Source organism: Pollachius pollachius (genome assembly GCF_949987615.1).
Source record: "Pollachius pollachius genome assembly, chromosome: 10".
In the NCBI taxonomy this organism is placed as follows: Eukaryota; Metazoa; Chordata; class Actinopteri; order Gadiformes; family Gadidae; genus Pollachius; species Pollachius pollachius.
Genome location: NC_136943.1, coordinates 9,175,089 through 9,201,077, shown reverse-complemented (window position 1 = coordinate 9,201,077; position 25,989 = coordinate 9,175,089). Strand labels below are relative to the sequence as shown.

Below are 25,989 nucleotides of genomic sequence, written 5' to 3'. Positions count from 1 at the left end.
TGTGTGTGTATGTGCGTGTGGCTGTGTGTGTGTCTACTTGTGTTTGTACGTGTGTGTGTGCATATGTGGATGTCTGGAGGTTTTAAATGGGCCACTAATGGTTAACCCTTATGTATTTCCACACCCGCTGTGAGTGTGTTTCTCCTTTCAGTGGTGATAAAAGCCAACATATTGTCATATAGGTATGGATTGGGAAGGTGTCGGTGAGGTGTGTGAGAAGAGAAGTGTCGTAAGCTTAATGGTGTCTACAGTGATGGCAATGTGTCACTTGTGATCGAACACATTATATCAGGGTATAATTAGCACTGTGGTAACATAATGGTGAGCATGTGTTGGCCACCAGACGTCAGCTTTTTGCGGAATACAATTGCATTTTATTGTGTTATTACGATCCGTTTTGTACAGATTTGGCATTTCATTTATGAATGTTTGTACATATATATTTGTGTTGTAGTGTCACATTTTTTTATTCAGTATTTATATGTATTCGTTTTACCTTGTTTTAGAAATAATGGGTAACACCCTCCAATCAGGGGAAATTAATTAAGCATTAATTGTCATTAGTATATGCAGTTATATGCATTATTATATAGCATTAGCATAAGGTTTATGGTTAACCCTAACCATACTAAATAATGTATATTATTTCCTTAGATTACGTGAACACCATTACCTTAGGTAATGTGAACACCATTAGTGAAGGTTTTCCAGAACATTTGCAATTATTGCAAGTATTTTTTAATATTTAACGAATGGTTAATGAATGTACCCTTATTGGAAAAAATAGACAGAATATATCTATTAATATATATATATATATAGGATAAATTAATCCGTATTCTCCCAAATGAAACCATAAACCATATAAAATGTACTTATTTTGTTCATCACTCATCTATTTAAACAAAATATATAATATATTCTTGAAAAAAACAACATCAACATTTGCATACACAGTATCATATAAATATATATATATATATATATATATATATATATATATATATATATATATATATATATATATATATATATATAAAAAAGGAAAAGAAAATTCACTGCAAATCACTTTGGATAAAAGTGTCTGCTAAGGATTAAATAGTAATAGTAAACAAACATAGACTCACAGTACAACTACTACTACTACTGTTACTGCTACTACTACTTCTACTACTACTACTGCTACCTCTACTACTACTACTACTACTTCTACTACTACTACTGCTACCTCTACTACTACTACTACTACTACTAGCACAACACCTTAATACTGGCCTACAAAGAGAGAGGGAACATGTTCAGTCTATTTTGAACTTCTTCTAATATTAAGGCTGGCGCACCAAAGTGCAGCGACTGTTGTGGTTTGTGATGAAGTGTGTGGAGGGAATGCACTGGGAGAACAGGTTTGTCAGAGACGCCTTCCGTACCAAGAGTCTGCTTTGCTGGAGGCGTGGACGCTTTTGGGATTTTTTGCGTGTCTAGGCCACAGTTATTCCACACCGAATGACTGTGGCGAATGACTGTGTGTGAGAGAGAGAGAGAGAGAGAGAGAGAGAGAGAGAGAGAGAGAGAGAGAGACAGAGAGACAGAGAGACAGAGACAGAGAGAGAGAGAGAGACAGAGACAGAGAGACAGGCATGACCAGGAAGTGAGTGCTTCCTCGTTTGAGGGGGCGGCTCAGCGGCCGGTTTGGCGAGAACATATCTGCCAGACAGACACTTTCTTGTAGAGCGTGTGGAAAGGTAGCCGTTGCTTTAGATGGGCTCATGGGTTCAGTTATTACCAGTCTGTTAACTGCCCCCCCCCCCCCCCCCCCCCCCCCCCCCACACTCCCTGCCTTGCGGCAAAAACTTGTTTCTTTAGTACCAGTAGAGGACCTTCTTGTCCACACTCCGTCCTGAAAGAGATAGGAAGACAATGAGTGGAACTGTCTGAAACCACTCACAGACTAAAACACAGCACAATAAATAAGAACTATAATGTCCGAACAAAGAGTGTGCAGTGGATCCACCTCAGTCAACATAGCTCCAGCGAATACATTTCTCTGCTTTTACAGTTTCAAAGTGAAACACCTTTAAGATGTTTTTCATGGATAAAAAAAGGCGTACAACAGTGTGTGTTTAGAACAGCAGGTCTACCGGGATGGTACAACTGTCTGTGTGTTTGTGTGTGTGTGTGTGTGTGTGTGTGTGTAACAGCAAGTGTACCGGGATCATACAACTGTGTGTATGTGTGTGTGTGTGTGTGTGTGTGTGTGTGTGTGTGTAACAGCAAGTGTACCGGGATCATACAACTGTGTGTGTGTGTGTGTGTGTGTGTGTGTGTGTGTGTGTGTGTTTGTGTGTGTGTGTGTGTGTGTGTTTGTGTGTGTGTGGAACAGCCAGCCTACCGGGATCAAAGTCAGTGCTGGGATCCAAGGCGTCCCTGAAGGCGGCCGGCCCCGTCCAGCTAGGCATCAGCTCGGGTTTGGACCCGGGGCCCAGGCCGGGGCCCATGCCCAGGCCGGGGCCCAGGCCGGGGCCCATCTCGCCGCGGTCGCTGTGCAGCAGGTTGAGCAGGGACGTGGCGTACTGCTGCTCCGTGAGGCTCTGGCCCTGCGCGCTCATGGAGTACGGGATGGGGGGCAGCCCCAGGGCCCCTGCCTGCCGGACGGGGAAGGGCTGCCAGCCGGAGGGCACCTCGTCCACGGGGCCGAAGGGCAGGCTGCCCTGGGGCTCCTTGCGGCTCGGGAACTGCGCCTCCGGGTAGGAGCCCGGGGAGGTTGCCGTCCACCGGCAGGCCGTTGGGTCCTCTGTGAGTCGGGACAGGAAAGGGGGGCAACACGCACGAGGGACCAGCTTTAGATGGATTTCTTTTGGACGTTAAGGCTCATCATGGCTCGAGTGTTTCCTTACATTGTCGCACCCCTTCTCTGGCGAGTTTTTGTTGCGTAGTCGGGCTGGGTGGTGGTGGGGGGTCCCTTACCTGATTTGAGGAACTTGAAGCTCTTCTTGGGTTTGATGGGCTTGGCCCTGTCGGCCCTGGCAAGGGCCCGGGAGAAGTGTGCGTCGACCATGCTACTGATGTCCCCCTGGAAGTAGGTGAGGATCACACTCTGGGAGTCCTCCTCCACCTTCACCGAGAACGGGCTTCCTCCCACGTCGGCCATCGGTCATCTAAAACTGGGAGAGAACCCTGGGAGTTCAGATGGACGGGTCGTACATTCTTTACCCGCCTTCTAGTTCACAGAATTCTTGTTATGATAGATGATGTTGTTTTTTAATTATCATTTTGGGGTTTTTGTTTCTTTTTTGAGGAGAAAGGGTGTACTTTATTAATTATTATTCTTATTATCAATTATTTCATTCATTTATTATTTATAAAATGTATTCATTTAGATGTTCCCTTCTCAATGTTTATTTGCTTTTATCTTAATGGTTTACATAATTTATCAACATTATAGAAGAACAAAACTCACATTCACAAGTTGATGGAATGCCCTAAAAGCCATTAAATATGTAATAAATTTCAGTATCCCATACAGTACCTAAAATTGTTGGGTGGGCATATGCCATCGAATCATGCAACACAACGAGGATAACATACCATTCCGTCCAACAGAGCAAACCATATCTTTCATAGAAAAGTCAACTTGTAATGTCAAGTGAGGCCAGTTTCAGTTCATTTATATTTTCAAAACATACCTACACTGTATAATATTCCCCATGACGCCATTTGGGTCCAGCTTCTTCTCATGATGTTTCCCATTTAAGAATTAATGCCAAGAAGTTGTGTTTGGTCGCTCTATATCTGACGGATACTAAAGCATAAAACCCAGCAGATGTAATAAATTCTGCATATTAAATGCAAACTGATAAATTACGAATATATTCATAACAAGGAATGTAATAATTAATAACTTTGTTTCATGTTTGATTTTCACTCTTAGTCGTTCAAATCGGATTACTTGTGTTGTTAATCTGGGAATGTTGAGTATTGCTTTGCATCGGTATGCATTGAGGAAGCGCAACATCTGATATGATCTGATCTGTAATGATCACTTCATGTCAAATGACAAGGCTGTGATGCTGCACCAGATTCAAATGGAAACATTTTGATAGGCCTATTAAAAGCTTGATCGGTTGCATCATGCTCTGAGCTCAACAAACTTTATGATCACTGCTGGATTCAGAACCAATTTAAAAGTACATTTTGGTTTCATATTTAAAATGTATACATACTTTTACTTGCTTCTCGATGGTGAGCCAACACTGACCAAGGAACCAGTCCTTGGAACGATTGCTTAGTGAACAAACACCTGATGTTGGCGCGTACGTGAGCCAAAAAACATCTTCATTAACATACTATCACTGGGTGTCCTTGAAGATATCGTATTAATCCATCTAATCCTGGTCAGCCAGCTCACAGTTGCCTTGTTTCCTTTCTGCTTGTGGTCCTACAGCCGGCTGTGGCTTCCTTCAACCCACCTTAGTCAGTGTGTTAGCACGGTGTGCTCTGGTCGGAGGGTGTGAGTCTTCAGGAACAGAGATTAGAATGAACAGAATGCCAACGAGCAAGTTAGTCCGTTACCAGACTGACACCTTATGAGAGCATTCCTCAACGATGCCAACAGACACAGTGTCATAAATGTATGTGCACACTCTAGTCGGATCAAAGGGACTTTCATTTATGATACTCATGCGTGGGGGTGAGGGTTATTATTAATAGGATCATCATCTGATTCATCCTGTTTGTCATTTTTTAAAACACACATTTGTTTTTGAGTTTTGCTCTTACAAAAACAAACCCCTAAGACGCCCATATACATGTTTAGTGTCTGAAATAATAAGCTATTCATGACTAACACACCAATGTTGATGGTGCCAATGCCAATGTTTTATGGCCTATGCAGTACAAACAAAGACAATAATGCATGGACTTACCTAATTAAAATAATGAACCGCATGCTTCCCATCAGCTTCAAAGATTAATGGGAGCAACATTCCCCGCTGTCACTAAAGCTGCTCACCTGGCATCAAGTACGACGATCAATATTGAGGTGAACACAGGTTAACAGAAAGGACTCTGCATCTCATGATAATACCATTTTCTATAGTTACAGACAGAGCATCTTCCAGTGATTTAGGTTTTTGGGGATTTGGTTTTATATGTGTAGCTGAAATACTCTTATTTGGCCAAGGCAACCAAAATATATAACATTTTGTAATATTTCCATTGTTGCTGCTCATTTTAAATTGCCATCGGTAAACAGATATTAATGTCTGTGTAGATTTAGAAATGTCCTCCAGATTTACAATACACAGTTATGCCACTAGATGTCATCACAGCATACTTTCACCAAACCCCAATGAGATTGCCAGTGTTGTATATCTCTCTTATCTAGAGACATATAGTTAAAGGGGACATATTATACCACCAGGTGTGAGTGTGATTAGCCTTTCAAGCCGTTTCGAAAATCTGCCCCATATGACATCACTAGTGGGCGTGTCCACCTAGATCTGTGCTGAATCGATCAGTCTACCAGCCTACCCTGACGTTGCTCATCTATCCAGCACAGATCTAGGTGGACACGCCCACTAGTGATGTCATATGGGGCAGATTTTCGAAACGGCTTGTAAGGCTAATCACACTCACACCTGGTGGTATAATATGTCCCCTTTAATGTAAAAGTGTGGCTCCTCCCACATAGACTATATTGATGCTGCAGCTCAGGTTGTGTCACATTTCCACTGGAATTATTCTGAAATTCTGTTGTGAAGGCTTGGGTAATGGCTGTGGCCCACAAAATTTGAGAAAAAACCTTTATACAGATCAGACATTAATATGATCGAAAACTTTAATTTTTGCCAGTAAAAAAACCTTTATACAGATCAGACATTAATATGATCGAAAACTATTTTTTTCCAGCAAAGACACATATATACATCGAAAAATAACAAATATAGCTTTAAAATGAATAAACCAAATATCTGTGAAACTGTATAACTGCCTCTGTTCGGCATAAAAAGCGGTTAAGCGCTCAAAATAGCAGGCGCTTAAATCGTCTCAGTAACCTTACTTTATAGGATTTTTACTAATGTACATGTAAAAGCAAATAACTTAAAACCTCGACCTCAGCATTATTTCTGCCGTTGCCTAGCCATCGATGAAGTAGGTACGGTAAAGTTTCTCTGTGTGTTCCATGAAGTGATCGATCCGGCCCCCCTTTAGTCACCTCGGTATCATGGCCGTCATGTCGGTTCTTTGCCATCAGGCCACACTACTGTTTAGACCAGGCCACGGAGGTGTTGGTCTTCATGTTGTTGGGAGTGCTGGGGGGTTGAGCCACCTGCAGAGGGGGTCGGGCTCCCTCCCTCGCGGGGTGGCTGGCCAGGGGCCCCGCGGTGCTGGAGGACTCTGAGGCCTTGATGATGGACGAGGTGTCCACTGACCCCATGGAGTGCGAGTGGGCGTGGGGTTTCTGTTTGGGCCGGCCGCTGGAGCGACTCCAGTCTAGAGGGTGGAACATAACGATAGAATATTAAATAACATACTTTCTTTGTTCAGCACCTTTTTAAAACCTTAAAAAAAATAATATAACACTGACGATACATGGATAGAAAAAAAGAATGGATAATCAATATCGGAATGATTAGAAGTGGAGTTCCAGAGACTAAAGTATCAACAATCTCCTTGTTACCGTGACGTCCCAAATTGATGAGGCTAGTTTATCGATGATTTATTACCTCGATGAACATGATGGAGTCATATTACGACGCAGACGCTATTCATTTGTCACACAGCCACCGCACACACACACACACACACACACACTCAGGTGTGCACGCACACACGCACACACCTACACACAGAGCCAAACCAGACCCTCACAGTAAGTACCTGAGAAGTCACTGGGCTTGAATCGGTCAAAGGTCAAATGTTTTCTCCACTGTTTCCTCACGTTCTCCTTCGTCAGACAGTGGAACACAAAGATAAAGAAGCCTGGGAACACAATGAGAAATAAATTGGTGGTTCATATTATTAAAATCATAGATCATAGTGTTCTATTTTATGTCCACTTTTATTTAATTCAGATCTTTTATTCGCTATTAACATTGATTATCGAGTCATCCTATTTTTCAAGATGCTAAACATGAGAAATGTGTCCATTTGTATAACGTTTTTTAAATAGTGATGAAAATGTGACTGTATATTGTATACACATGTACTTGGTGAGGTAGCCTTTGTTATTGAACACACATAAATCAGACTCAAGCATAAAAAAACACTACCATTCAAAACAAAACCATTCACCACATGGGAACAAAAGGTGTTACTCTACCACAGAACAAGAACAACATCATAAAACATCCTGAGACGCAGACGCAGCATCTCCTCACCCTGCAGACTGTTGAGGATACAGAACAGGTAGAGCATCACCATCCTGCCCGGCCCCGCGGCGAAGAAGGCCGAGAGCCAGGTGAGGCCCAGCAGGAAGGTGAGGCTGGCGGCGGCCCGCAGGTCCTGCATGGAGCCGCCCGTGGCCGGCTTCCCCAGCGGCTTGTTGGTGCGCATGCGTCTGATCTGGATCAGCACCACCAGGAACACACCGGTGTTCCCCAGCAGGATGAGCAGGATGAAGCCCGCCACCGTCACGTAGAAGTGCACGTTGCTCTGGATCCAGCAGCTGCCAGGAGGAGGAGGTGGGGTTGGCGGAGGAGGAGGTGGGAGTGGTGGAGGAGGAAGAGGAGGAAGAGGAGGAGGAGCGGGAGGTGGAACAGGAGGTAGAGGGGGTGGAGGAAGTAGAGGAGGTGGAGTTGGAGGTAACAAGTTTGATTGTTTTCAGGTTTATCAATAGCGCATTAACCTTGTTTTTATTGACATTTTGGTGTATTATCTTCTTGTAAATAAGCGAGACCTTGGGGTTATGGTGTATACAGTAGATTCTTACAATGGTTCAGACGTTTCATCTGCTGCTGAAGTTATATTGCTGCCATAGGCGTCTACATCAGTGGCCAACACCACTCCTACTATGATCAGGGGAACACCTGCAGACGCAAGAAACAACTTTTATTAGGCTTATTTATGCTGTTGAATAGGGATGTGGATTCCTAACTAAAATATACATACGTATCAAATATGAATAGTACAACCCATCCTCTCTTCCTCATCACATTAGAAGCATTTATTTATATATACTGTTTTGTTTTGCCTACCTTTGCAATATTCAGAACCATTTTACACTATTTAGAATTTATTTATTATAAATATTACTTATTTTATTTCAATTGACCTCATTTTATCCTTTTATACTTAATGCACTGTGGGTGAGAGACACAATTTCGGTTCCTCTATTTGTCTTGCACAATTGTTGGAATTGACAATAAAGCGGGATTTGAACTTTGAACTTTGAACATCATCAATTCTAATTCAAACAAACAAAAGGTAATATCCACAACGGAAAAAAAATCATCGTAGGAAAGGCGAAACGACGAAGAGCAAAAGGAGACCAACTCAAAAAGCGCCGTGTTCCACCTAAAGCCTCGCGGTGCTTACCCCAGCCCACCACGCAGAGTTTGAGGATGTAGGACCGCACGTATGCGTTGAAGACCTTGATGAGGGCAAAGTACATGTGCAGCGCCTCCAGCCCCATCCAGGTGAAGGACGCCAGCAGGAAGAAGTGCATGAGCACGGCGGTCAGGATGCAGAGGCCGTAGCTGGTAAAGGACGACATCCAGGTGTTGAGCAGGTACAACAGGTTCAGGGCCAGCAGGGCAGCCGATAGGTTGATCAGAATCTTGGACGGGTAATCCCGACGCAGTTTTCTATAGGGGGAGAGAGAGAGAGAGGGGGGGGGGGGGGGGGGGGGGGGGGGGGGGGGGGGGGGGGGGGGTGAAGGAGTGAGTGGCATAGGTCTTCATCTTGATCTTTATTTTATACTTCTAACATGCACGTGGTTGTTGCGTTGTACTTGTGTGTTGGCCGTCGCAAGTGTTTCAAATGCACGGTGGCCTTTTGCGAAAGTTCCTAACGAATTGCATTTAATTTATTCAAATGGAATAAATGTGTCTGTTAAATAACGTAGTTGACGATTATATGAGGTGGTCCTTTCTTGTTGGAGTGATGTGTGCGTTCTGTGTTCTATCATTGAGATAGAGACGGCGAAGAACGAAAGAATGCAACAAAGACAAGGAGATAAAGAAACAAGCAATGAGAGAAAGAATGAAAGAAAGAAATAAGTAAAGAAGGAAAGTAAGGGGTGATTCACAGTGATTGAAGTGGATCATTTGCGTAGAACTCCTGTTAATTGTGAGGAGTTAGCATTGCAATGAACTCACCCAAAGATCAAGTAAGTCATAAGGGTGATGCCCAGGAAGATGGAGGATATACCACACCCCAGATACGAAATCAGCGTCAGAATCTCACGGTCTTTCTCACCCATGGGGGCCCTGGATATGTCCTGGAAGAGTACACAAATAGTATCACCTTGTCTTCTCATACTTCAAAAAAAACCCCTCCTTTACCATTTTGTGACTCACCAAAAGCACAGCAAAGCTTGTGAGGTGATCGCAGAAACAGCTTGTCTCATTAGCAGATATAGCACGAGTCTCACACCCCTGGCTGTTCCAACCACCTTGACCCTCTGCACATACAGACACGCACAGGAGCAGAATTTGAATAACCAAATGCTTTTACACATTTACCAAATATGAATTAACTACAGAAACAAGTTTCGCAGGAAATATTAGCATTGTCTTTTAAACAAAATTTAGTATCGAACAAAAGCACAAAACATTTACTTATTTTGTTTATCATCAATACTAGCACACAAATAAATTTCATTATTTTCTGCTCTTTTTTTACTCCCTCTCTTCAAAACTCTCAAATCTTACAGACATCACCTTTAAGCAAATCAACCTTAAAGCGAGAGAGAAACGCACCATTATCACCAAAGTCCCAGAAGACGCACATCACCTTCTCATGTTCCTATTTGGAGAGAAAACCAAGAGAATGGTGGGCATTCATTCAAAATACAAAACCTGCTCCAAAAGCTGATGAGCCCATTGATGAGGGCGACCACTTATCACCTGCATGGCTCTGTTGTTGCTGAGGGTCACCTCAACACTCTGTGTGAGGTTGCTCACTGTTCTGTTGTTGATGCTGGCCGAAATTACATAGCTGTTGAGAGTCCATTTACCCTCTGCTTTGATGACAATGTCTGTGTCCTTTGTGAAATAATGAAATAATTTAATTTGACTTGAGTAAAGGTGAAATGGTGCGCATGTTATACTTTGAAGTGTTCGACTAAAAAGAGAGAAGGAAAGAAAGACAGGAGGAAAGGAAGAATGGAAAGGAAGGAAAAACAAGAAAACAGTTCACACTAAAATAGAAGGGCTGCCATTATAAACCTTCTCAATGTCAACGTGTGTCGACGTCTCGTGTTTGTGTGTGTGTGTGTGTGTGTGTGTGTGTGTGTGTGTGTGTGTGTGTGTGTGTGTGTGTGTGTGTGTGTGTGTGTGCATGTGTGCGCGCGCTTGCGTGCGTGTGTGGCATGCCTGCATGCATGTGCATTTACATTGAAGAGGTCTTGTACTCCATAGAACTGGAACTGAATTCTGGTTTTGTTTCCGTCCGCTGCGAGTTGATCTTGGAGCTCAGCTGGCAGGGTGATAGACGCAACCGTGCCTGGGATTGCTTCAGCAAAGCTCTCGTTGACCATGAGCTATGAGAAACAAAAGAGTTGACAATCCAAGAGGGTGTCACAATCCAACAGTGTACCGATTTAATTGGCAATTTCTGATAAATTACATGGAATGTAATCACATTGCTAAGTTCAAATAAGGCTATAATTTTGAGCTCACTTCACAAAATTACCGCAATGATTCTTGGATTCTAGTGTGTGCACGGGCATAATTAGTGTGGCTCTAAAGTAACTTACCTCTGGGATCATACCAGCAGCATAATAAGTAACGCAGAAGGTGATTCCTCTGAAGTTCTTTGGCTGCACGTTGTTCATGGACACAGCCATTGCAGGGGTGGCCACGTTAAAAAAATCCTCTGAAAACACTGTCTTGTCCCCAATTCTTTCTGTGAGATTCAGCACCCTTCAATGACAGGTTTGTTTTTATATCAGTATCATATTTATGTATTTCATCATCAATATATAAAACTACTACTAATAATGATCTAAAACACGATCTTATAAAACCCTAATCAAGGGTTTTCTTACATGTTAGACACTGGAGCCATGTCACTCCTGGAGATCAGAATATCTGAGATCATACAGAAGATGACATTGCAGAGGCCGGCCGTGACCATGCTGACGTCTACGACATCGTCCAGCTTCCCCACCACAGTCACCATGTCTGAGGCGCTGAGCTCTCCGTCGCTCTCGCTGCCTGAGCCCAGTTCCACGTCCAGCAGGTCCTGAAGGATCTGCACTATGTCCGCCGCGTTCTCTACCATCCAAAGAGACAGGGTTACCACTTGATAAAATGTACATTTACACTAAAGTACAGACGAAGAAAATTAGGGCCACGTGTGATTATATATTTTGAGTACTGAGTTTAAGGTCAGAATTCTGAGAATAAAGTCAGAATTATGGCTCAGCTACCGGCTACCCCGGTCAGTGAGAGTCACTTTGCGATTTCTGATTTTAATTTCAGAATTCTGACTTTAAAATCTTAAGTCAAAAATAAATTCTACTCAGGCTAGACACTTAAAGAGGAACCCGCACGCTCTGCTATTTTGCAATATAAGAAAGTGCTGCTTAATATGTGTGTTGTGAAAGAATCACTGTATGCACGTCAACTTTGTTTCTGAAGAAATTTGCAGAGAAGTTGGACCAATGACATCACATATATTACAGTAAGCTTGTCGCTTCCGCTTTAAGCGTTGCTTTTTCAGGATTTGAAGTCTGCAATTTATTTCAAAAGGTCTGAGAACAGAGAGAAAATAGTATGAATAGCAAATATATCTGTTACTATGCTGAAGTTACATTTGAGGTCTGTTTCATACTTCTCCATCAGCACGTCGGCAAAATTCTGCTTCGCAGAGGAGATGGAAGAGAACTGGTGGGACATTCCCAGGTATGCTACCTACTTTTACACTTACAGGTCAGATACAAGTGGAAACATGGGTGCAGTATAGCATCAGTGACCGACGAAAGCCGGGGGTGCAGTTCTGTGTAGCAGTGCTGATGCAGGATTATGAACTAGCCTTGGTTTCCTAGTTAACATGTGTGTCTGTACGCTCCTACCAGCTGTGACATTCCAGTCGTGCAGGTCAGATATGATCATGAGGGGCTTGCATTCAGTCATATCGGGATCCTCCCAGCTGGTCATGTCAGAGTCGATATCTAATTTACTGGACACAACAGTAGGAAAGTGGAAGATATCAGACAGGGTAATAAAGGGTGTTAAGAATACAGTAGAAAATGCAATAAGGATACTGCTATAACCATGAATCCGCTTTTAGGGTAATGGCTTTTTACTAATAAGAATAGTCTACATTAAAACAGTCTCTGTGACTCTCTGTAATAGCAGTCAAGGGCCCTATTTACTTACCGTTTAGCCAAGATAAGAAAGGCAGTCCCAATAAACATCAGCACATCAGGTGGTTCATTATCCAATCATAAAACTGATAGCCCTTATTCCTCAGTTGTTGTGTCTTGAGCAATATTAATATCATAAGCGGTGGCTTATGATGCACAAGAGATGGAACCCTTCATTACATTAATATTACCCAAGGAGGAAATTGATTTCGATTTTGATCAATGTTTTATTTCTCTGATCATAGTGGCTGGCATGATAGCAGATAGGCAGAGGATTATAACAATTTCGGGATATATTTTTTCCAACTGTTGCTATGGAAACAGATTGTCCTTTATTAGCGCTCAGCACACAGATGACAGGAACCGTTGAACGTGACACCAAACAAACAAAACATGTCCTTGAGTTTGTTTGAATATCTCTTACATGATTTTATCACCAGAATATTCCAGCCATGCTAGAATATCCTTCAATGGCTAAAGACTAAGAAAAGGCTTATTTTCAACAATGTTCACATTCATATTCATAACACAAAGACAATTCTAATGGCGAGAGAGAGGGTCATATTTATCTCACCAAAACCGGGAGGCTCTCCTGTGGAGAGGCCTCTGACAGCCCATGGCTTCCTCGCTTTGAGGAACCGTCTCAGGCCACACATACACCCCGTAGATGGTCTTCAGAGTTTCTTCTGGACAGTTCTTTGGCCCTGAGGGACAGACATAGTGACATCATTACAACCCAAAAGCTTTTTCCATTGTTTGAAGCAGGATAGTCTTGTTGTTTGGCTGCTTGCCTCCACAGCTGAACGGCTCCCCGGCCTCAATGCCAGCACTCTACCTGACATCCATGTGCAAGATGCCCAACATTTACCGGCTCCTCTATGACATGTATGTAAAAGGTTTCAAAAGAGTTATTCCATCTGAAAATAGTTTGGGATTATGTCTTACCAAGGTACCGTACCGTCAGCTGTGTTGTTTGAATGGAAAGAGTATAGTTTCTGAACTCTTGATTCAGGGACTGTAATATGAGGGTTTCCAGTTCTTTGATAGTCAACGATAGACTTCCCTGAACATGGAAGGTGCAGTTATATCTGTCGATGACATTCTTGGTTAGTGACCACAGGTTGTTCATATATATACATATATATATATATATATATATATATATTCTTAGTTCTGACCTAGTATATATACATATGTATATATACTAGGTCAGAACTTTAAATGTGGACACAAGTTAAGGTTTGCTACCTACTCTTGGTATAGCCGACGGGAGATCTGAAGAATAAAGAGAAATATAAGCACACAAAGCTAGCTACTCTTGCAAAGAATGAATAATGAGAATTATTTTTCTATAGGCTTTATCTTTTGATATATTAGGGAAGTCCATTGAATCTTTATATATTGTCCATGTTCATGTGATGTGATTCAGAAATCCCACTCAGCACTCACATGTTCTACACCATATTGTTTCATGTTCCTAGTGATCAGGGAGCAAAATAAAGCAAACAATTTGACAGAGTGCATTGGTTTGATGCATGGTATGGCAGATATGGCACCTGCTTTGACACCAACCTGATACGATTTCCAATTATCCTTAAGTTCAGCATGTTCATGCCATATAACACCAGGCGCTCGTTCAGCTGGGATCCAAATGGCGTTGAGGGGGGGTGGTTAATATTAAATGATTAACTAGTTTTTTACTTGCTAAGAACATGCTTTTGATATCTTACCCAGCACTCGATAACAGTTGTTGGATTTGTAGGGTTGCCATTCAATTTCAAGGTCATGTTTACTCTGAAGAACGAAACCTTTATGCCTGTTGAAAATATATTATACTTATCATAAGGTAGAATACAGTAAATATTTGTGGCAGGATTGGCTAGTGGCCACAGTTTTCGATGGGTTTTCTTGGGTTCGATCACCGATGTCTGCAATGTATTTGACCACCTTGACGGAGATCACCTAACCCCTAACCTTCTCTTGAAAGACCTGGGTCTTAATATACTCTAGGTCACTTGATGAGTGAATAGTTAACTGAATAGTTAACAATTCTAAGCAAACCAGCATGCCATCCACTGAAACCAAACAAGACACACACACACACACACACACACACACACACACACACATACTAAGGGGAATGTCATGTACTCACCAACAGTGTTGTTGAGCGGCACTTTGGTTGTTGTAGGACTGGAAGGATATTGCTGGGTTGACTTTGTAGCTGTGGATTGAAAGAAAAGATTACTGGTTGCTGAAAATACCATTTAAGAAGAAAGAAAAAGAGGTTGAAAACATAAAACATGCCACAGTATAATTTTGTAAATAATTTTGTAAATGATCTCAAGAGTCTACTGTAATACAGTATGAACATTGTTTGTTAAGGACCTTATGTTGCATGGTTATGTTGTGGTTTTACCTTCTGTGGTGGAGTCTGTACTCATTGTTGGGAAGCTGAGGGTTGTGTCAGTTGCTGTTAGATTCAATCAAAGAGGATTGTTCAAAAACAAAAGAGTTTTAGTGATGTTGCAGATAGTTTGTTGCCTAGATGAACCAGCTTATGAATGATTCAAAGTAATGGTATGTTGAAAACCGTTGGCTGACCTGGTTTGGGTGATTCTGAGACTATAGGTGGTGGCTTTGTCATTGTGTACAACGGCGCTGAAAAATAATTGTGTTCATTTATGTTTAATAATGAAATGATGTGCACATGCGTTCTGATCCATTGTGTGAATGTGTATGTGTGTGAGGGGGTGTGTGTTTGTGTGTGTGTGTGTGTGTGGGGGGGGGGGGGGGGGCAGAGTGTGTGTATGTTAGGGAGTGTGTGTGTGTGTGTGTGTGTGTGTGTGTGTGTGTGTGTGTGTGTGTGTGTGTGTGTGTGTGTGTGCGTGTGTGTGTGTCTGTACTTTGAATGTATCTGTGTACTTGACTTCTGTGTGTGTCCGGGAGTATTTGTCTATGTGAGTGTGTGTGTGTACTTTGTATGTATCAGAATTTGCTATGCATTATATACCCACCGACTGGTCGTATGCTTAGCTTATGGATATCCGTCCTCAGGGTAAGGGAGTCATAGTAGTACTCTGGTTTCAGTTTCATCATGATGTCAGCCTGCACCGACTCAACACTCGTCTTGGGACTAACACTCACAAACACCTTAGAGAAGAAGCTGTAGACACACAGCAGGAATGTGAAGGAACATGGATGAGATCTGAACTAATAACTAGAAAGCTACATTAAGGAAACACATTCATAAAATACTGTGATGTAGTGGGGCACTCTAGATCAGACTATAGAAAAAATACACATGTATAATAGAAATTAATTAAATAGACTGAACATGAATGTAACATGCTTGATGTGCACGCCAATGTCTGTGTTTTCATATCACATCCAAGGATATACATTTTGCTAAGAATGCAACGTTTCTATCTTACCAGTAATCAAAGGTGAAGGTCCCAAATCCTTTTGATTTCTGGGTTGGAAGAAAATAATGATTTAATGAGAAAAATAATACTTTGTTTTTGGTTTGTAACTTTTGAGCATAAATTTAGATTGTAACCTTGAACTTGAAATGTTTTCAATTTTTAACCGGTATTGAAAAGCAACAGTCGTATGATGAGGTATCCAACCAACTCCCAATGCTAGAACACTCCTTTATCATGTGTTGTGATATACTGCTGTCTTTTCCTTATGGAAACTCAAACGTGCCTCTTCATCATGATTTACCTTAGGGTGTTGTATGTATAGAGCAGCAGGGTTATTGCCTGCAAGACACCGCCGGCTGTATGGGAACACAAATAACAAGAGATTAGATCCAGTGACGTGCTCAACCCAGTTCACCTGTAATTTGTAGATAAGAACTACGACATCACAGACAAAGAACATCCTCTTATTGGTCTGAAGCGTAAATGAGCACAAGCGCATGCATATGCGGTAACAAACAAACAAACTTAAAAGCGCTAGATAAAACCAAGATTTTATCTCAAGAAATGTCTGGAGTTGACAACCCTTTTAATGACCTTTGATTAGAGTTCACTTACCTTTGAGAGAGCACTGACACGTTCTGAACAGAAAAGTTCAGCGGGAAGATGCTTTCCATCTAATGAGAAAAATAATAATATAAATGATAATAGATAAATCAGAAATAAAGTTTCAGCCTATAACTGCAGGCCTTCATGGAAGCCATGTACAGGGTAAGGTCTCCATACCCATAAACTTGTGATTGTTTCCAGGCTGCTCTTGGTTGTATCAGATGTGTTGGAGTGTTTGATATAAGCCCACATTTTAATTTCGTAGCTCGACCACTCTGAAAATAAATGGTAGGAAAGAAAGTAAAAAACATCAAGTTGGCAATTCTTTAGATAGATATCCACAACCATTGTTCCTGGAGAAACAAAACTTTGTTTACTTTACTCGGTCACATACAGTATATCACAATGGGGCTGTGACATTTGAGTTCAACATCTTTCCCCTGTAGTTCCTCAATACAAAAATGACCTCATGCCTTCCTTAACAGCAACCACTTTAGTAAAGCATAGTCAATACTCCTCCTTGTTTTTCATAAATCTTCGATTTGATTTAACAAAGCAATGGTAAAGGTGCTGACCATTAGATTTAAGAACTATTATTTCACTGTAATTTGTTAGAAATGGCATAGCAATCTGTCAGCTATTACTCAATGAAATTCTCTGTGGGAATATCAGTATCTAGTTGACTGCGTCTGTCTCTGTATAAAACAATTTAGAGTTTAGACCGTTCCCAGCCTACAGTATATCAGCACATGTCCTCCCTGAGTGGTGGAGAAACCACCCATGTGAAAGGCAAAACTTTCTCAATGCCTTTCTCAATTTTGTTGCTTAGTTTCAAAATCTTGCTCTCTTACGGTCTTTTTTCTGCTCTCTCTCTCTCTTTCCAACTCTTGAACGTTATTTACCTCAGCTTTCACACGGAGAACAACACAATGACACAATAAGGGTAAAACGACGCTCACCACATTTCAGGCTGGTGTCCGCTTTGGGAGGACAGCTGCTGGGTGACTGGTGATTCCAGTGTCTGTCGTCCCAGCTCACCACGTCTCCCTCCACACAGCCCAGCTGCATCATCTCCCCAGCTGGCCATTCTCTGGCCCACATCCTGAACAGGCCGATGTCCCCCATGAGGGTCTTCCCGTCCTCCAGCCACACCGTGCCGTTCTCGTCCACCGAGTGAGGCCCACCCAGGGTCAGGGTTCCGTTGGGAGCCAGCCGCCCAGACACGGGGGAGTTCACGGCCACATCCAGACGCCTGGTCCCATTGACGTAGAGTCGAAGGTGCCGGCTCGTGGCTGACCAGGTCAAACACACAGACTGCCAGTCTTTGGACGACAGCGATTCGTTCAGGGGCCATCTGGCTCCAAACAGCACCGCCGTGATGTGTTTGTCGTCTCCTTCCAGTCCCAGCTCGACCGCCAGGTTCCCGGGGGCTTTGTAGGCGAAGGCGGTCCATTTGGTTATCACTGTGAGGCGTAGCAAAACGCACACACTCAGCTCCTCCAGCTCCGGCACAGACAGCCCTGGGTCCAGCTGCCACATGCACGGCTTGATATGGAACGCAGCCTTCTTTCCCCACAGACTGGGGTTCCCATGAATGACTTTACACGTGCACACACACACACACACACACACACACACACACACACACACACACACACACACACACACACACACACACACACACACACACACACACACACACACACAGGAGTGAAGTAAATTATGTTAAATATTAGGCAAACAGTGGATAGTCTATCAGTGGACCGGAAACTGGGTCCAAATCTATAACTTTTTAGGAAACTATAGGAAATTGTTTTTGACTCTCCTCATCATGATATCAGAAACAATGAATTTGAAACAATACTACAGAGTGAAATACTTTGAAAGTTGTGTTTTTGTAGTGTCAGATGTTATCAACGACTTTAAAAGGCATACTTGAACCCTGAAGATACATAGAAGACTGCAACCACAGCCAAAGCATTATGATGGGTGGACTTCTGGCCATGACCAGCCTGGAATGCACATAACAAAATAACATTTGCCTTAAACACGCCATAAGCTTGAAAGAGTTATTTATCCAACAAAGCTTCCTTAAGGAGTCCCTCAGTTCGGTTATACGATCAAATCCATATCTACTCACCAGTGTGTTTCCTCTAAATCTGAATGAATCTGTAAAAAAATAATCTCTAGCAAGTGAGCAAAACACTGTTAGAGGCTTGTTCTAAAAAAACACATGTCTCCTCCTCAGATTCAGTTCCATTCTCCAGAAACAGACCATTGCACCCTCTCCTTTTGTACCTTGAGTTACTCATTAATCACTGGTAATAAACGCCGCTGATTTAGCCCATAATGGTTAAACTCTGCCTCCAGTCATATACATGTCATTTAAGAAAGTAAATACCTTCAATATGAATATTTTTATAATAGCACTATGAACCGTTGTCTTGTATCATTACATTAAACCGTTGGGCGTGTGTTGGCATCCTGTTAGCCAAGTTCCTATTTCTCATAATTTGATTTAGGGCACATGCCTAAAAAAAGGAAGTATTGAGTTACTGTTGTGTTCAATGTTGTGCTCCATTGTGACATACACACTTTACTATAGATAAGCACACACATTTCCAATTTATCTTCTCCACTGAAATGCTTTGCATTTGTAATTTGAATATTTGATTGCAGCTCTTGACTCTCTCTCATGTGTGAAAACGGCTATCTTTCCCTGATCATTACATTTACATTTAGGGAATTTAGTAGACGCTTTTATCCAAAGCGACTTACAATAAGTGCATTTGTTACAATAAGTACATTGTCATAAGAAGTGAAACAATATATCGCTGTCGGTACAGTAAAGATGTTCATAGAACCAAGTGCAAGTATTACAATCGCTAGGCTAACCCATTCCCTGTGTAAAGCAACGATAGCAGCTACTGTAGATGCTACACAATTAAGCACCTTGAATAAGTGCAATGTACAAGTGCCAGGACGTACAACATTCAATGGTGGCTGTGCATTGGTTTCTATGCAGAGTCGAGATGAACTCTGAACAGGTGAGTTTTGAGTCTTTTGCGGAAGCTGGTGAGCGACTCTGCGGTCCTGACATCGGTAGGGAGCACGTTCCACCACTGAGGTCCCAAAACAGAGAAAAGTTGTGACTTTGCTGATCGACCTTTGCTTGCTCTTAGCGATTGCGGTACCAGACGTCCAGCTGAGGTAGTTGAGCGGAGGGATCGAGCTGGGGTGTGTGGCTTTACTAATGCTTGGAGGTAGGCAGGGGCAGTTCCATCGACTGCCTTGTATGCCAGTACCATCATCTTGAATCTGATGCGAGCTATTACAGGGAGCCAGTGGAGGTCTCGGAAGAGGGGAGTTACATGTGAGAACTTTGGTAGGTTGAACACGAGGCGCGCTGCCGCATTCTGGATGCGCTGCAAGGGTTTAATCGCAGAGGCAGGGAGTCCAGCCAGGAGCGAGATCAGGGTTAGGTCTTGGCTTAGGGAAGTATGGGGACCTCTCTAGTTTCTCTGCGCTCCATACCTATGTATTTGTGTCCATATGAATTCTGATATATCTAAGAAGGCACTCATATTTCAAATCGTACTGATAACTGTCCAAACAAAGGTAATTTGCTTCTCTGGTGATAAATTACTAAAACTGTGCTGTTCCTTATTCTGTGGTTCTGTGCTGCTACTAAGAGGTGCTGAATAACCAACACATTTATTAACATTTTTATTTCCTATTTCTTTTGATTTCTCTTTCTCTGTAGATACAGGTCATCAATGAGCAGGTAGGGGCAAGGTAGCTTGCTCAAGAATGCCTACAATTAGACTTTGGACATTCAGGTGTAACCCCAGAACCTACTGGGAGTCACACACCCTTTAATATTCTCTCTCTCTCTCACACACACACACACACACACACACACACACACACACACACACACACACACACACACACACACACACACACACACACACCCACGCCAACATGCTCACACAGACAAACACACTATGGATAAACAGGTGAAAGAGAGGCACAGATGTAGAGGGTACCATCATCTACCCTAGGTATTTACAAGGAGCTCATTCATAGACTGCATTCCTCAGTGGCTTTCCCTCCCTCTTCTCCCAGCGGTTCAAACTCAGGGGGCTGTTCAGAGGGAACATGAGAATGCCAGGTGGGAGCTGGCTCGGGGCAGAACCCCCAGCCGCGGGGGGTTCTGCCCAGAGCCACAGAGCTCAGTGACGTAGCAGGACCCAGGGCTATGGGGATTCCCTGGAAGTCTTTCCCACCGCATCATGTGGATGCATTTGAGGGAGCGGATTCTGTCTGCTCGTGCAGCACTCAGGACTCAGGAAGAAGGAAGAAGGACTTGAAACTACAAAAAATCAGAGTCGAAAGACTCTAGTCTAAAATTGCATCATTGTGTTTTGAAAAAAACCTCTGAGTGATTTGGATGGATGTTTTGAAACAAGGTAAGATCACCAAGGGATATCATGTATTGCAGTGTTAGAAATGCCATAGACATTGGGACTGAAGGAAGATCGCCTTTTAAATTCCTTTGTAACATTGCATGAAAGAAGAATCATTTATCACATTATTCATCACGCTTCAATGTAGAGGATGAATCAGCCTTTAAACATGCCTTTCTAATCCCAAAGGCATATGATGGACACATCTGTGTTATGATATCTATGGAATATATCATACAGTAAAGTCCACCAATGGAGAGGGGTGTCTACGCTGCTGTTCTGTTCACGGTGGGTCTCTATCGTGACGTGATGGTCATTAAGTCTGCAGCGTCCCGCCGTGTTTACCTGCTTCTTTGGCCTGTGTTTGGGTGCACACATGAACGTCGCCCTGCATGTGTGCCTCCATAGATATGGTTGTCGATGGGCCGGTCGGAGTCTAGCTGTGATCAAACACAGTTCCTCCAGCCTAACGGCACCTGTGCTGCCTGTCCTGTATGTGGTCCGGGACAACAGCTGTCAGAGGTACGGTCTGGGGGATGGGAAGTTAGTTAGTTAGTTAGTTAGTTTGTTAGTTAGTTAGTTAGTTAGTTAGTTAGTTAGTTAGTTAGTTAGTTAGTTAGTTAGTTAGCTAGTTAGCTAGTTAGTTAGTTAGTTAGTTAGTTAGTTAGTTAGTTAGTTAGTTAGTTAGTTAGTTAGTTGGTTAGTCAGTTAGTCAGTTATTAGTAAGTAAATTTGTTAGTTCGTTGTTAGTCAGGTATTAGTTGGTAAGTTGTTAGTTAGTTAGTTCATAAGTTGTTTGCTGGTTAGTAAGTAACACTATTAGTTGATAATTAGTAACTTAGTTAGTTTGTTAGTTTGTCATTTATTAGTAGACTGAGTTAGGACCTTGCCACGACGACCATAGCAGTAGCCTACATAGTATGCCTGTCTGCTTACCTATACTCATCATGTCTTTGGCTATTCGTTCTTCTCTGGTGCCAGGACTGTGGTTTTGGAGATGGGGGCACGGCGCTCTGTGTTGCGTGTGGGAGGGGATACTTCAGTGCGGCCGCGGGGATGGCCCCATGTATCCGCTGCACCCAGTGCATTCTGCTGAACCGCCAGCAGAGGACGACGTGCAACGCCTTTAACAACGCTCAGTGTGGACACTGCCTTCCCGGGTTAGTGTCTATCCAAACTGATTATAGATAGACTGAACTGGTCTATGTGAGAAAGGCTAAATGAAGGTTAAACTATGTAACGTCGCATGTGTATTGCAGATACTATGAGATCAGGAGTATGAGGGGGCAGGTTGACCCTTCCTGTGTCCCTTGTAATAAACTTGCCACCCATACAAGTTGTTTGCGTTTAAAACGTCAAGACTCTAAAGCACAAGGTAACAGGCAGAGATAGACAAAGATGATCTACTGTGATATCATTTAGAAAATCTTTATTTTGAGGTTTTTGATTCTTATGTTGAGGTAAATAACTATTTCCCTTTAAAATAGCAGATATTGCAGTTACCGTCTCTGGAGGAAATTACAAGAAATATACAGTTACAAGTGAGTAGTCTAAAGATAGCCAAAACGCATTTTCTCTTAAACTTAATATTTTCATGAGTTAGATTAATTGTCAATTGTCAAGAGACACAATCTGGAACGGTTTCTGTCGTTCTAGTTGGCTCGGCCACAGCTGCTTCGACGTTCCTGATTCTCCTCATGCTTTGGACATTCCTACTGGCAGTTGAGCGATTGAGTAAGTCACAAAAAGCGTATTCTCTGTGTTTATCATCTTATGGTTTGTACAATCGACTAAGGGACAGGCCACTATTTGTTTGTCTTCAGAACAGGAGCCCAAATACTGTCTCGGGCCTGATGGCCTATCTGGATCAGGTCTGGTCACATTAGTTCCCCAGACCTCTTCTGCTGTCTCTGCCGGCCCCAAACACCCTGCGGCCACACACCCACCAGAGCCCCACACAGAGCTGATGGCTCCTCCTCTCCCTCCTCTTCTTCCCCCAACTCCTCCCAGGTGTCTTGGCTCACACTAATTCGTTGTATGAATAGCTTGACCTCAACACAAGTCATCTGTAGTACACATGTACTTTTGTAATACACACAAACTCTAATTGATTTTTCATTATTTTTTAGGCTTTGTTGGGACACATGTTACTACACTGTTCATATTGACAATGGTTAATATTTACAATTACAACACATTGTTATCATTATATTATATGTATTCTACTATTATACCAATATAATATTATATTCATTATACTCATGCATAGCATATATTGTTATATTATTATTATATTGCAATATCGACCTATTGTTTTATATTATATCATTTGATTATTCTCACTATTCTCACCATAATTCATAAAACATTAATTAACCAACAATATGTTCTGTCCCTAACTAGCGAACTGATGCCATCGAGCAGGGATAACGAGGTCCCTCCTGCTTCTATTGTCATCAACGTGACCACTAATATCAAGCCCTCTGGACGGTCAGAGAACGGTCTGTGTGGAGAAACAGGACCAGACAGCAGTTACTCCACACAGCAGGTCATGTCAATCAATCAGATCAATCTGCATTTAAACAGCCCTTTCCATGCCAAACACTGCAACTGATCATATATGTATAATTTCTGAGATAAAAGCCTTCATTCAACATGAATGCTGAATAAATCTTAGGTCTTTAAAGTTGACATTATTAAAATGTAAAATGTCATGAACATAAGTAAACAGGGTTTTCTCTATGTCAACTCTCTTGTGAAGTTAAGCACTCATCTCCTTAATCATAAAGAAGCCAGCATATATTTTGGCTAAGATTTTGGCCTTCCTCCCATTTTCAATATTTGATTGATTTTTTCATTTGAATCCATTTAATAAACCTATATTTATTCCAAAATTTAGTTGTATTATACATACTCATAATGCCTGTTTGATCATTGGAGTTAGAAATGTGCACAGTGCAGTTATAAGTTAGTTTCCTTTGTCGGAAGAGCATATTTGATCAGAAGTATCATGTGACTGTGGCACAGAGAGGTCCTTACCAGGCTGCTTCTTCCCTATCTAAATATTAGATGGAGCAACACCTGCAGACAATATGGGACACAGCTCAAGGTAAGTCTGTCTTCATGTCAGAGCATGTTCAGGACATGTAAACGAATAACAAGTTACACCCTTTGGATTCAAGATCATGTCTCAGCAAACAGAACTTACCACAAATGGAAAAGGGCAATGGAGTTTAAAAAAACGGTGTAAAAAACGATCACACAACTCATGAAACAATAAACCTTGGCTGAGAGGGCTTTTTCCATCTTGATATATGCTTGGGGCAGCTTTCCCCATATCCCTTACAACCCTCGATTAAATTTCACCTTTTTATGAACACTTCCAATGTTTCACTGTTAAAGTCATTATTCATATTTCATGGGACATTATATTCATTCAAATTGGTTTAACTATAAATGTTATAATATTATTTTGTCTTTGAATCCTTAAAAAAGTGCTACACGAATGTAGGCCTGATTTTACTCTTGTCGGTGAATGGGTTTGTTAAAGAAATCAATTCTCAAACCTACTCTTCCCATTGGTCGTGTTGTGTGTCCTGCTCTTCTATAGGTCAGAGCATCGACTTGCTGGACTACGACGCAATCGAGGACATGTCCCTGCTGCTGGGCTCCGCAGACCATCGGGGCAGTGCCTTGCGGAGGTTCGCTCGTTCCCTTGGAGTCCCCCCTCAAATCCTGGCCCACCTCCATAGCTTCCCAGACCTTTTCCATTACCTCCGTGCCTCCACCTATATACTGCTGCCCCAACTGGCTCAGGCTGCAGCACTCCTACCCTGCCCAGGGGTCGTTGCTAGGATACACCAGGCCGTAATGAATAAGTGAATAGTACAACAACCACAATAACTTACAAAAGAAAGAGTTGTTATTGATTCATTCATTCATCATTCATTGACGTATTAATTAAATAATCTGTTTAGCGTTTAAATGGTTTAAAGTAAAAAAAAAAATGGATGCATAGTTTAAGTTTAAATAATATAAATAAAAACAATATGTCTTTACCGTTGAAAGCTATGCAAATATAATGTTCAATAATAAAGGTCTATGTCTCTTTTTATGGAGTGCTTACAGCAAAAAAGGAATTGACCACCATAAAGCTGAACACTGTATCACCCCATGTCTATGGATTTTATGTTATTAGGGGTCATATGCTTCCCCCATTCAAATTCCATTGAAATATTGATTATTGCATTAGGTAAGCATTAAATAAGACACTGGGAAATTCTGTGAAATTGAGGCCATTGTGCAACCAAACCCCTTCGTGTGATGTTACTTCTTCCTGTTTACCATGTAAAATAAATGAGGCCCTCTGGCTAAAGCATGTGAGGCAGTCTTGAACAGACGATGTTGTGTTCAGGAAAGGAGACAGAACATAGGGGTCTGGGAAAAAAGAGCCTCCTTGCTGCTGAAATATCACATATCAATATATTTTGCCCTGATCATTCCCAGTTCGCCTCAACAGATTCTTCGACGACATCGACACGGTGAGCAACTACAATTTTCAGAACAGGGACCCATACTTGGACTATAATCCCAAAAGGTAACATTTTACCAGTTGTATTGATTCATTTTGTAGGAGTTTTCTTTCTTTCCACTGCATTGTTAAAAGTCACAAGTTGCGAGCAATTTGGTCGGTAGGATTTTAAAATAATTATATTGTCTTGTGGTGTACATTTTTGTATGTCCCTAATATATGCACGTTTTTCCATATGGTATTCCACAGTTAATTGAACTTTCAAATGCAATTGACTTCTATTAAAATGGGATATGTGAGAGAATATTATTTGTATGTTCAAATACAATGACATTAACTGCAACGATGAGAAATATGTGTATCCTTCTATTTACTATAAAGTATGGCAATTTTATATTATCATCTGATGCCGTTTTTCACCCAACA

At 42.0% G+C, this 25,989-nt stretch overlaps 2 protein-coding genes across 2 annotated transcripts; both read right to left on the bottom strand.

The window, feature by feature from the left end:
- Nucleotides 1-1,818: 1,818 nt before the first annotated feature.
- On the bottom strand, nt 1,819-4,510 carry vgll1 (vestigial like family member 1). The gene is made up of 4 exons (XM_079744728.1): nt 4,221-4,510; nt 2,965-3,161; nt 2,390-2,791; nt 1,819-1,897 (listed from the first exon to the last, which is right to left on the bottom strand). The coding sequence occupies exons 2-4, from the start codon at nt 3,146-3,148 to the stop codon at nt 1,860-1,862; spliced, it is 624 nt and encodes a 207-aa protein (XP_079600854.1). The 5' UTR covers nt 3,149-3,161; nt 4,221-4,510; the 3' UTR covers nt 1,819-1,859.
- Nucleotides 4,511-5,822: 1,312 nt separating this feature from the next.
- Nucleotides 5,823-18,999, bottom strand: adgrg4a (adhesion G protein-coupled receptor G4a). The gene is made up of 30 exons (XM_079744720.1): nt 18,704-18,999; nt 18,499-18,575; nt 17,523-18,161; nt 16,741-16,838; nt 16,573-16,631; nt 16,259-16,313; nt 15,967-16,004; nt 15,550-15,698; nt 15,137-15,193; nt 14,952-15,005; nt 14,688-14,756; nt 14,263-14,348; nt 14,105-14,172; nt 13,982-14,009; nt 13,785-13,807; nt 13,478-13,620; nt 13,107-13,236; nt 12,239-12,345; nt 11,210-11,438; nt 10,919-11,084; nt 10,556-10,702; nt 10,068-10,205; nt 9,921-9,966; nt 9,519-9,622; nt 9,318-9,439; nt 8,536-8,804; nt 7,931-8,027; nt 7,380-7,666; nt 6,880-6,981; nt 5,823-6,492 (listed from the first exon to the last, which is right to left on the bottom strand). The coding sequence occupies exons 2-30, from the start codon at nt 18,566-18,568 to the stop codon at nt 6,260-6,262; spliced, it is 3,813 nt and encodes a 1,270-aa protein (XP_079600846.1). The 5' UTR covers nt 18,569-18,575; nt 18,704-18,999; the 3' UTR covers nt 5,823-6,259.
- Nucleotides 19,000-25,989: the final 6,990 nt, after the last annotated feature.

Coding starts and splice junctions, on each gene's coding strand:
- vgll1 (XM_079744728.1), bottom strand. CDS start 3,148: ATGGCCGACGTGGGAGGAAGCCCGTTCTCGGTGAAGGTGGAGGAGGAC. Junction 2,792..2,964: donor CTTCAAGTTCCTCAAATCAG/GTAAGGGACCCC, acceptor CCCGACTCACAG/AGGACCCAACGGCCTGCCGG. Junction 1,898..2,389: donor CAGCACTGACTTTGATCCCG/GTAGGCTGGCTG, acceptor TATCTCTTTCAG/GACGGAGTGTGGACAAGAAG.
- adgrg4a (XM_079744720.1), bottom strand. CDS start 18,568: ATGGCCAGAAGTCCACCCATCATAATGCTTTGGCTGTGGTTGCAGTCT. Junction 15,699..15,966: donor ACCTTCACCTTTGATTACTG/GTAAGATAGAAA, acceptor GTGTGTCTACAG/CTTCTTCTCTAAGGTGTTTG. Junction 12,346..13,106: donor AGGAGAGCCTCCCGGTTTTG/GTGAGATAAATA, acceptor TGTTGTGTCCAG/TAAATTAGATATCGACTCTG.